This window comes from Pieris napi, chromosome 24 (genome assembly GCF_905475465.1).
Source record: "Pieris napi chromosome 24, ilPieNapi1.2, whole genome shotgun sequence".
Classification (NCBI taxonomy): domain Eukaryota; kingdom Metazoa; phylum Arthropoda; class Insecta; order Lepidoptera; family Pieridae; genus Pieris; species Pieris napi.
In genome coordinates this window covers 933,273-946,408 of record NC_062257.1, presented here as the reverse complement: position 1 = coordinate 946,408, position 13,136 = coordinate 933,273, and the positions used below count along the sequence as shown (strand labels likewise).

At 33.3% G+C, this 13,136-nt stretch overlaps 1 protein-coding gene across 1 annotated transcript in view; it reads right to left on the bottom strand.

Annotated features, from left to right (window-relative positions):
* The window catches only part of LOC125061744 (heparan-sulfate 6-O-sulfotransferase 2), a 121,275-nt gene that overhangs the window by 86,526 nt on the left and 21,613 nt on the right, over nucleotides 1-13,136 (bottom strand). The window contains exon 3 of the mRNA XM_047667327.1: nucleotides 5,989-6,086. Within this exon, the coding sequence (XP_047523283.1) occupies nucleotides 5,989-6,086 (98 nt within the window). The remainder of the gene's footprint in view (nucleotides 1-5,988; nucleotides 6,087-13,136) is intronic.

Below are 13,136 nucleotides of genomic sequence, written 5' to 3'. Positions count from 1 at the left end.
CCCTAAAGAAGATCGCTGACATCGCGGCACGTGTATGGTCAACGTGCCGGCTTCAAGGAATTACTCTGCTGACACAGTGTTTACCGCGATTTAACATTTTAATTAAATAAAATATGTTTGCCACTCCGATTATATCTAGCATCGATAACGGATGTCATTTTGTAATTTAATTATAAGTTTAAATATAATAAATACCTAGCTAACTATTGGTTTTTTTTGGTAGTCCGGGCTGACGAAATCGTAATTCACTTAATGTAAGAGAATAATAATAAATATTCATTTATTTAATTTTTCAAATATAAACTGAACTTTATTGACTATAATGACTCCTTTTCCAGTCTTTGATTATTTAATTGTAATTAATTATTTGCATGCAATCAAAAACTATTTATAATAATGCCAAAGAAGTATAACTTCTTACGCGCGTACATAAGTACATGCAGCCATTTTTTGTCATTGGAATCTCGCTGTTGGTCTTTAAGGCCGATTTACATTATCTTAGTGTTTAGGAGAGTACTTTAGTTGAAACATTTATTTATTTATTTATTTTCTTAATGGTATTCCTACAGCTACTTACAAGTACTATAAAATATTCAAAAAATTACACTATACACAAGAGCCAAAAATGGAATACACATTTAAACATACACAAAACACAGTTACACCTATACAAATACAAAAAAAACAAAAAAATTTACAAAGAATATATGTATGTATGTAAATTCTAAATTCTACGATTCACAGTTCATTACAACACATTTATTATAAAGAAGGAATAACAAAGCCATTCTATCTAATAAAAGATACTAGATTTTTTATATCATTTCTTAAACATTTTTTAGATACATTAAATATTTCTATTTGTTGGTAATTCCTATTATAATCTGAAGGTATACGATGCATGACTGAGTTACGCAAATAGTTTGAATTAAACCGAGGAATTTTAAATAGTTGCGTTTGCCTTGTATTGTGTGAAGAAGGGGCGTGAAAAAGTAAAAGCGGCAATAAGTCAGGACAGTCAATTAAACCATTGCAAATAGCGTGTAAAAATATAAGGTCATATTGTTTACGTCGACATTCCAATGATTCAATACCAAAGTACTTGCAGGAATCTATATAGCTACTGTACTTTCGGAAATCCTTAAAACTTAAAAACTTAAGAAACTTTTTTTGAATGTTCTCTATTGCTTCAATGTATTTCTTGTAGGTTGGGGACCAAACAGTGCATGCATATTCCAGTGTACTCCTAACAAAAGCAAAGTACAGGCATTTTATACATTTTATATTCCTGAAAGATTTGCATACTCGTTTGACGAATCCAAGTTGTTTATTTGCTTTTTCTGTTATATTATCTATATGTTCTGAGAAAGACATCTTATCATCTAGTAGTATCCCCAAGTCTCCAACCAAATTCACCTGTTTAATTGTTGTATCTCTTATCTTATAACAAAATTGTATTTTCTTATGTTTGCGAGTAAAAGTAATTTTACTACATTTTCCAATATTTAAAGATAGTTTATTTCTTTTGTAGTAAATTTCCAATCTACTAAGATCCTGTTGAAGTTGAACACAGTTCTCTATAGATTTAATTTTTAGAAATATTTTTTTGTCATCTGCAAACATAAGATATTCTGAATACTTGAAACAATTCTGTATATCATAAAGATAAGCATTAAACAACAGCGGACCCAGTATAGAGCCCTGAGGTACACCGGATGTCACATTTATAAATGTGCTAACAAAATGTGCAAACGAAACATGTAAACGCTATTTGCTTTAGTAAACGATACGCTAAATAACTTGCCTTTCAAGTTGTACTTGAAATACACTTACAGCTCGGGCTGTTTTGGCGATCGTAACTCGGCCTGAATGGGCGTTTTTCCCGCGACTAGCGCAAGGGCGTCTCCTGTGAGACTCGAACCTCGGCTTGGGCCGTCACGGGGTGGTCAATCTCCTAAAGGGCAGGACTTAAGCTCACTGGAGTGAGCGAAGTACGCAGTAAAGGTCCTCCCCTTCCCCGGTGAAGGCGGTTTTTTACCCTAATCTGATTTTGGCTATTATTATACATAGCTGACCCGGCAAACGTCTTTACGCCATGTATATTATTTCTAGGAAACATTTATTAATTCAATAAAAATAACTACTATAATAAAAAAATAGAGGTTGATCGAAGAGGGGTGAAAATTAAGGGTTGTACGTATTTTTGTATGCTGTCATAAAAAAATAAAAACAAAAGATTTTGTCTTAAAAATAAAAATAAAATGTTTTTTGGGGTGGACACCACTTAGGGGTTTTATATATAGATAGTAGCTGATTCTCAGATTTACTGAATATGCATAAAAAAAATTCATAAGAATCGGTCGAGCCGTTTCGGAGGAGTATGGGAACGAAAATTGTGACACGAGTTTTATATATGTTAACGTAAAATTGTAAAAACCGTTAGATTGTAATCTATCTCGCGAGATTATAAACTGTCGAAAGATTGTGAACCTCAGCGTACTGCTTACAATTTAACGTATTATTATTCGGTAGATTGTACTACACTAACTTAGTTATCATTCAAACTTCTTTGGTCAATTACAGATTAATTTTACTTCCCAACAATTTCATATAACTACCGAATAATAATACGTTAATTTGTAAGCAGTTCGTTGAGGTTCACAATCTTTCGACAGTTTACAATCTCGCGAGATAGATTACAATTTTACGGTGACATATATATAGAGATGTACGGGCGGCTAGTATGTAAATAATATTGATCGTTTCAATTCTTCTAAAATACTGAATACTGAACTGAAATTAAAAGTAATTATCGTAAGTCTTCCAGTGTATGAAACAGCGGTTTATGTCTTTAATTTATGACTGCAGTCACCCCACGTAGAATATATGAGACACATGTTTGCATGATAAAAACTTGTAGCAAAAACAACTCAGAAATTTTATCTTCAACAATTCTGAGTCGATCCGTTTTATGGTAAATGCGGGAGTATTTGGAACTAAACTGAATGTATCGAATAGATATACAAATATGAAAGCTTTTGAGCTTTTCAAAATTTATGTAAACAACAGAAACTATAGTAAAACGTCTAAGAACCTGGAAATCCGATATCTTAAGTTTTCTAGCTGTTAAAAATTTATAAATAAAAAATTAAATTAAATTTCATTTCCTCCATTTTCCATTTCATTTCCATTTGGACGAAACCATTTGAACTAGTATATTAGTGTAAACAGTGAGTGAAAAAATAGAACACAAGAACAGAGTTTCTTCCCTTTAATAGAGACTGTAAGTACGAGGGGTGATCCAAAAGTAATGATAATCAATATGAAATAAGGATATTTTAACTTTATTTAAACAAAAAATTTATTTCTCTACATAGTCTCGTAGCAAGTCAATACATTTAGTCCATCTTTTTTCTAAACCCATAATTCCCTTAGAAAAAAATTCTTTGTCTTGACCCTCGAAAAACACCTCTACAGCAGTCATCACCTCGCTATCGTCGTCAAATTTTTTGCCTCGGAGGTATTCCTTGAGCCGAGGAAAGAGGTAAAAGTCACTGGGAGCCAGGTTTGGCGAATAGGGTGGGTGTTCGAGCAATTCGAATCCCGTTTCTTGAATGGCAGCCATCGCAACGGCGGCTTTGTGTAACGGTGCGTTGTCTTGGTGAAACAACACTCCAGCTCTGAGTTTGCATAACCTTTCCGCCGAACTTGACACCTTGAATTTCTTCGGCGTCGGGGAAGAGGCTCGTTTCCAAGTCATTGACTGTTGTTTAGTTTCCGGATCAAAATGATGGATCCAGGTCTCATCCATGAAACGAAACAAAAAAATTTCCTGATCCATCTGGAACTTTTCGAGATTCGCCCTCGAAATGTCTACTCGATTTTTCTTTTGCTCGTCGGTTAACATTCTCGGCACCCAACGCGCAGAGACCTTTTTCATATGCAGCTCGTTTGCAAAGATTCTTTGAACACTGCCATATGAAATCCCTGTGACCTCAGCTACATGCCTTATGGTCACTCTTCGATCTGCCAATACGACATCTTCGACTTTTGTAACGTTTTCCGCATTGAGGGACGTGGATGGGCGTCACTCGCGATGTTCATCTTCTGTGGATGTTCTACCCAGCTTGAACTCCTTTGCCCAGCGCGCAACTGTGGAATATGGAGGAGCAAAGTCCCCCAATGTTTTCACTAGGTCGCTGTGTATGTCTTTGGTAGACATTTTTTTCAAACAGAAGTACTTTATGACAGCTCTGATTTCGTTTTTCTCCATTTTGATGTTTACTTTCCGTCTGTTCGTATTCAAATGAACGTACCTCCCGGAAATCGTGGCCTATTTATATGGTTTTTTTATGCTGAACTAGTGGATATATGAGGAAGTTAAAACAATTTTTTTTCATATTTTTGTATGCTCTACAAATAACCGATTATCATTACTTTTGGATCACCCCTCGTAGTGTTATTGGACACTTTCTTATGTAAAAATCCTTATTAGTGAATTAGGTTAGACTTAAACTACTTATTAGTCTTAAGTGAGGCTAGATCGTAATGTTCCATGATGTCTTAAAGAAGACACATGTATAAAAAATAAATAAAAATCCTCCATTTTACGATATTTATTCCTTGAGAAAAGCACCAGTTTTAGGGTCACCCGTACTTTCAGGCGCCAACTTAAATCTTTAATTAGCTGTGCACTTGAATCCCACGGCCGAAAAAATACTGAATTTCTTTGTATGCGTATATTTTTTGACACTTTAAATTCATTATTTTTCATTCAGTCAGGTTCCACATAGCACTCGAACGAACAACGTGAAGATGATACACGTGGTTTTTTTTAATGGAATATCACTGTTGGCCTGATGTGCCTTGACAGCTCAGGGACTTGATAGACAGCTCGGGCTGCTTTGGTGATACGCTTACACTCGGCCGGAATCAGCTTTTTGAAGTGAAACTTCTTTATCGGCGTTGGAAAAAAAATTACGTCACGTGACGTCGCCACATTTTTCCGTTACGCGCCATCTTTTTCTTGTCCTGCGATTTCGGATCCAGTTTATTGATTAGTTGCAAGATTTGTTGAAGTTTGCCTACCTATGAAAACTAACTTCAGGCTTACCGCAACGTACTGTTATTTATATTGGTGATTTTTTCACGTTATATTTAATTAATATTGCAGTATTATGTTTAGTTATAAATATAAATTATGCTTTTAAATCATTATTATTTATGTCAAAAACCGTGTAGTGCGTTCATAAAAAGTATAAAATTTATATTAAAATCAAAAATATATAATAACGATAACAATGATAGTAATAATTATTGTATTACAATTAATGAAATTCTGTAATAATCTTAGTAGTCTGTAATAATCTTAGTAGTCTGTAATAATCTTAGTACTATTTATTTATTCTGTTCTATCTATGTCTATGATAATAAAAGCCTTTTATTAAACTTTATCTAAGTTAACTTTATTTAACCAATTTCTGTAAAGTTGCATATAGCAGACCATTTTTCGCACACTAGTACACGCATACATTTTTCCCATGGGCTTTTCGAAAGCTCACTGGAGCTAAGTTAGTAAGGAAACACGCCTTCCTGAAAGCGGGTTTTTGTAGAAAAATTTCATTTTCTACTCATAGTTTATTTACTTAAAACAACGGTATTGTCTTTGATTAACATAACTCATAACATTAAAAGAAAAACGACTAACCCTCCATCTTTTAGTCGATACCAACTCCGGGGAAATAAATACAGATAATGCAACTTTCTCTGCAGCTGTGATACTTTTTGACATTCAACATCTTTTGTCTTCAGTCACCGTGACCACGCACGCTGTAAAGCACGCGAAACGTCGGATAAATTTAAAATTATGTCAAATAGTTGTAAATTTATAATAATACATAACTTTAATCCGGTAAAAAGCGTTTTTCTTTTAAAACAACGGTTTTTAACGCTCGTAACTAGCGTATAGTTAAAACAAAAGATACTCACTTCCAACCGGTGGAATATCTCGAAAACAGCCATATCTCGTTGCTGTGCGGTCGAAAACAATGGCAACGTTTTCTCGCTCGTTGACAGTTACATGGCCTCTGCAAAGAAAATGCAATTTTATAGTCGCTTTGCAATATTGCGTAAATTTTCAAATGGCTTGACAGATTAAAAGGCTTGTACACATATATAATCACGCACACATACACAATTACATTACTTTACAAGGGTCACTGCTATGATAAGATTTATAAGTTAATTATAAATTTGGGGTTCAAGTGCACAGCTGATTAAAGATTTAAATTGGCGCCTGGTAGATAGTACCGGTGACCCCAGAGCTGGTGCTTTCCTCAACGAATAAGTATCGCAATACAGCGAAGAAATGCTGCCAGCGTTAAAGGTGCCACAGGGACCAAACTTTTTAAATTTGTTTTGATTTTTTTTTAATAATTTTTATTATTACTATGTAGGTTAAGTAAATTGTAAATACTGTATATTTGATTATTACGATTACTAATAAAGTTTTATATTTATAAATAGGCGATTTAGAAACAGTACTGTCAATTATCTAGTAATGTCGATATTTAAAAAAAATAAAATAAGCTGTAAAAACTCAACTGAAGCGCACGAGTGGGGTATACTGGACTGAACTGGTTTTCAGGTTATAAAATGTTGCATGTACACGTCGGTTATCGAAAGCTGGCGGGTTCACAGTACTCACACTAATGCAATTTCACATACAGTATGTTTCAAAATATGATTTTTATTGCCATGCTATACATTTTAGTCCACTCTGGTTTTAGTAAGGTTGGGTGGGTTGTAAATAAATAAAAATGTGTCAAATACATATAAATATTAGGTGCATACGAGGGTGGATCCAAAAGTTCTAAGCCAGACCAAGAACGTGAAAGAGTAGTTTTTGTAAATAATTTTTCATTTTTCGACACCAGCTCCATCTAGCTCAACACACTTCACTTTTACTATTCTTTCAATACTCCTCTTAGAAACCCCAGTCGCATCTGATGTCAAATTAAATATAACATTTTTTCATTAAACTATTTTTATTCAGATGCTTATAATAATTAAAAACATTATGCACCATTTCACGAGATTGCCCTGGTAATGTTTGAAAAAAGATCAACATGTATAAAATAATAATAATATCAAACAGTAAAGATCAACATAAACAGTAGCAAAAGAAAAACAATAACTGTCTCTTTTATACTCATAAGCTTGACCGAGCGCGAGAGAGACGGACAGTCTTTTCGTGATGTATTTGTGATTGTATTTCAGTTTGACATCACGTCTCGCGCTTATTCACAGACACTACACAAGCACAAAGTGTAAATGTGTTGAAGCCGCCAGCTTTAGATAACATACCTATAATATATGTTGAATTTGTGGTTATGTGTTGTTTATTAATTGATAGAAATTGTGTGGTAAATTGCGTGTAATCTTATGTGGTTTTTTTTGTAATTTTATTTGTTAATTTCTTACTATATAATAATAATTAAATAAATACAATACATATTAAAAAAAAGGTCCGTGTAGTTATGTACGCGCGTAAGAAGTTATACTTCTTTGCCTTACTTTATTTTTTTTAAATATTAAATAATTAATAATAAATATTTAATGTTAATAATTGAATAATATTTAATATTTAGTATATAATTCAATTTTTAATTAATATTAATAATAATTATTATTTTATTTTATTATTCATTCAATTTAATAACTAGGTATGTTTCATAACCTTTTAACTAAGTAACAATAGGTCTTTGTGAAAAAGCATTGCTAAATTTCTTTGATTATTTTTCCGACCCAAATATCGGCCAATAGAATTGCACCATTCGACGTCACGTGGTACAACCTACATGGTATTATACTGATAATTTTTTGTGAAAATTTTCTCTGGTCGTTGCTTCAAGAAAAGTATTAAGTAGTTGTTTTATTCATTATGAAATTCTTATTTGTTAACTGTACATTTCGTCTCATGGTGCAATTCTATTGGCCGACATTTGGGTCGGAAAAATAATCCCCCGAATACCACACGAGCTTCAAAATTATCGGGTATTTCCCGATAGGTTCGTTGCAAACAATTAATATAGTCGTCATGACGACTATAGTCGTATAATTTTGAAGCTCTTGTGGTATTATAAGTGAAAAAATTATTAAAACTCCTTAATTTGTTTAAAAGGTACTACAAAGGTCATTATGGTCATTCAAAATTCTTTGCATAGCTGCTAACTTCACGCATATTCTATTTCTTTTTACTTGTAGATTGTCTTATTCCCATCTCGCTCGCGCCGGCTATAATCACACTGACAATGTTGTGCCTCAGGTGCGCGCGCATCGTAAAATTTCACTCTCATCAATTTTTCATAACGCGCCTAAAGAAGTATAACTTCAAAAACAAGAATAATCCGCAAATTTCTACAAGAGTAAGTCATAAAAACTGTGTTCCCTTGGCTTAGGCTCATGTATCGATCCTACACTAATGAAAACAGTTACCAAACATAATAATAATAATTAAGCCCATTTTCCAATCTTCAAATGTTGAATATACAGTTAGATTTGTTATGTACATTATTTTTTCTTGTCATGATTCACTTCCTTCAGTACCATCGGAACTTATAAGGTGAGGTTCAAACCCACAGTATCAGTATTAAAATAGCTAGTACTTTTCTGGATGCCTGGTACAAAATATGGCAAGTAAGGATGCAGACTTTACAGCTATTGTTGTGAGTGCCTGATTGATTTATTGGTAAATTGCACTTTGATAAGTTCAAGATCCGATAAATTACTTAATTTCATTTTAATCAAGTGCCTACATAAATTCCTTTCAAGCATCTACGCCCATCTAATATATACAATTCTCGTGTCGCGGTGTTTGTGGTTAAACTCCTCCGAAACGGCTTAACCGATTCTCATTAAATTTTGTGTGCATATTGGGTATGTCTGAGAATCGGACAACATCTATTTTTCATCCCCCTAAATGTTAAGGGTCAAGTCAACCCCTAAATTTTTTTTTAATATAAGATAAAAAAAATATTCTTATTTTTTTATGATACAGCATTAAAAAATACATACAACCCCTAATTTTCACCCCTCTACGGTCAACCCCTATTTTTTATTATAAATGATATACATGGCAAAATGACGTTTGCCAGGTTTTGCTATTATATATATATATATATATAATACAGTGCCACATCTTGGCTGAAATTGGTACTACCGTCGCCATTTTGGTGCGTATAATAAACAATTTTACTATCTACCAACATCTAATAAAAATCCAACTAAAATGTATTTATTTTTATTCCTTGCAATATTACAATGGGAAAGTTTTGATTAACGAATGGTACTGATTGCTATTTATATTAAAAGATATTATGTATATTATTAGTGCAGGTAACAAAACCTATCATATCAATTGTTCCTAAGTTTGTGTCACAGTAAGAACCTTCTTCAAGAACAACTGTGCAATGCCAGATTCCTAGGCAGGTCATATTTATTTTAAGCATTGTAAGTTTGACAGATCTGTAAACTGACATTATCAAATAAAGTGAATGTCATAACTGTAAATACACTTCAGAGATTTGACACACATTTTCGACATAACCGTTTAGGTCTAGGCCTCAAATTTCTGTATCTGTTTCGTGATCATTTCTAAAAGCAAATTTCTGTGCCTGAAACACATCGTCGACTTTTTATCGGTTCCGGACTTTTATCGGGCGAGTGTTAAATGCGCACATACAAAGTCCATTGGTGCACAGCCAGGGATCGAACCTACGACCCCAAGGGTGAGAGTCGCACGTTGAAACCACTCCCACGTTTTGTCTGCACCCAATAGAGCAACAATGCAGATGCAATATTTAAAATACCCATTGTTATCCCACAATTTTTTGTTTACTTAAGAATTTGATCAGGTGCGTAATGAGTGGTGTGAATAAATTTATCTTTTGTTATACCGGAAGCGGGGTATAAGATGCTGGTATACACCTATTTAATATTTAGCTTCAAACCCCGGCTATGCACAACAAAATAAATGTACGGAAATATAGACCGTAGACCACAAAATCGACCATGTAGTCCGTACAATTAAAGTAAATTTGAAACCTTATTTATAACTAGCTGACCCGGCTAACTTCGTTCCGCCTAACAGTCCAATAATATCGTGTTAACTTTAGTTAAACTTAATTTAGGATTTCATTAAGGTAATAACATTAATACAACTTTTTTTGCAAATACAAAAATGTTTTATTGCTTGACATTGCGAAAGAAAAATGACAGTTGTACACATAACATTAAGCGGGAAAAATTTAATTATTCACGACATCACATGAGAAACCTCAAAAATAACAGTATTTCTCCACTATGTAATGGATTTTATCATACATATAAACCTTCCTCTTTACTCTATCTATTAAAAAAACCGCATCAAGATCCGTTGCGTAGTCACCGTTCGAGCAAATAAATGCGCACATAGAAAGTGCACAGCCGGGGATCGAACCTACGGCCAACACTGCTAGCTGTGATATTACTTATAAATAAGTCTTATAAATAAACAGCATTGTTGCTAAGCTTACATTTTCCACTTTACGGAACAGAAAAGAGCACTTTTCTTCAGTAAAGTTGTTAGGACTTTCAAAGCTCCAAGGGAACTTGTTTAAATATAACCGCTAGTATCCAAAAATTTGATGCCCAACGTATCTAAGAACGGAAACGAACAAAAAATCTTCACCGACATTGTTTGTTATACGTGTTTCGCACACGAGATGAGCATTAAAATTCAAATCTTCGCGTTTCAGGGAATCGAAACAAAAGCCCAGAGATATCCGTGACTATTTGCGTATGTGAATATTAAAGATTAACGATAAAAGAAACCGTATTCAACAAAGTTTTAACTTTAAAAAAGTGCATGCGTACAAAGTACACATGTCAGAAGTGAAACTTCTTTGTCAAACTAACTTTTAACTCTCATATTTATACAAATCTAATACTTTAGATTTGCGAGACTTAGAGGAAGGGAAAGAGAATATTAGGACTTAAATGAATTTAACTGTCATTTAAATGTTAAAAGTGTCGAAAATTAATACAAATAATAAATTTTAATTTACAATACATCATTTGAGATTTCAATAAATTATTTTGCATAAAATATAAAATACTAGTAGACTCAGCCAAGCGTTGCTGTGGCTAAGATTTTTTAATATTACATAGTAGTAAACTATTCAAAAAAAGGCAGGAGAACACCAATCCACCATGCTTTTTTGGTGGTTATGCCATTAAATTGTAGCTTATGTGAAACGTTGGTAATTATTTTGATAAAGATCAATACCTTGGTACGAAAAAAGAGCCTTTTAAGCGGTGATATTTTAATTAAAAAAAATTAATAAAAGGCCTTATTGTGACGTAACTTTGTAACATGCTGTTGCGACAATTTTTATAGATAGTGATGTGTCCTAAAAAATTGTAATACATCATTTTGTTTTATCATTAATAGTTTTCGCAGCGCACACGATTGAAGGAAGTTTTTTGTTTATTTTTTTACACCTTATTCAAGTTTTAGTAAGCATCCCTAATTTTTTTGAAAATGAAACCTATGTCACTCGGGAATAGTGTAGCTTTCCAACGGTGAAAGAATTTTTGAAATCGGTCTTATCTTAGCACATTACTCTCGATAATTAACAATAATTTACCTGTATATAAGAAACCATATCACGTGTATATATATACGTATAGCACCAAGTATCAGGGAGAATAGCAACTAAAAAGCACACATATTTAACGCCATGCTTTCATGAATACTTAAAACATTTCGTAACCAATATGGGTCACAGTTTCCAACTCAAGAACTAGAACAATGGCAAAACGATTTTTAAAAACCCTTACTACAGAACAGTTAACATGTTATAAACGTAATGTTTCTTGCTTCAAAAATGGATATAAATTTAATGTGTTGGAATATTTTAGCAATAATAATAGAAGCGGCGTATTGCATTGAAATCGTGGCTTCGTAACGTTAGGGAGGGGTATTGTGACTGCAGATGAGTTGCTGCATCTGGCACAGGACAAGACATGCTTTAAGAGAATGCAATGCCTCCAGTAACGGAGAGGCACTAAAAGAAGAACAGTAGCAAAACCTCACATGGCTCTTGGTTGCAGATTGCATATATTTTGTTCATGTGTTATTTTGAGTAGGCCTTGGGGGCCGTTCAAGTATGACGTAAGCAGATTGACTGCAATTTATCCCCCCCCCCCTCCTCTTGTCATCAAAAGTAAGCAAAGCTCTCAAAAATAATAGTACAAAAACGTATTATTTTTTTGTAGTGATCCTCGAAAATGCATTTCGTTTTCAAGCATAGACAATGTGTGGGTAATATGTGTAAAAAAGTAAATAATTACTGTTGACGTAATCACCAAATAAGAAAATCTTATATATACGGTCGATTGTGTAGTTAATTATAAATATAATCGAAATCTATTGATTATGATTAAAACAATTTGGTTTTTAGTTCAACCTGCGTGCAATGACACAGCGAGATCGAAAATGGCTTCTAAGAACGCGCGTCACGCTTTTCACAGACGATATTTTCACAGGAAAAATTATTATTATACACGTATTTTTATAACATCACTCAAGAGTTTACTATTTTCTATAACATCGAAGTTTTGTAGCGATCTTTAGGGAACGGTAAAAAAGTCAGTGGCGCTACAACCTTTTTAGGTTTGGGCCTTATTATTTTTCAGAGCTTTGCTCACTTTTGCTGATAAGAGGGGGAAGATGGGGGAAAAATTACAGTAAATCGTAGTACTTGAACGGCCCCAAACCCACGAAGGATTACTTAAGTTACCTATCCTTAAAAAAAATCTCATGATAGTGTTCCCAAGACAAAATTTGGAAAAATTTGCTTTATACCGGAAAAGCGAACAGTCTCTATGTAGAAGCATATCAAAATGTTCCATATGTTGGTATGTAAGTAAAAAGATAGGAATAGTAATAATATATTGAGTAGAAACGAAGTTCGCGGGGGAATATTTACATTTGGTTTTTCTCTTTGTTTGGGTAAGTGTCAAAGTTTTCGTAAAACAATACTTAATATTAACATTTTTTTGTATTATTACTATTTTTATGTATAAATTAAGTT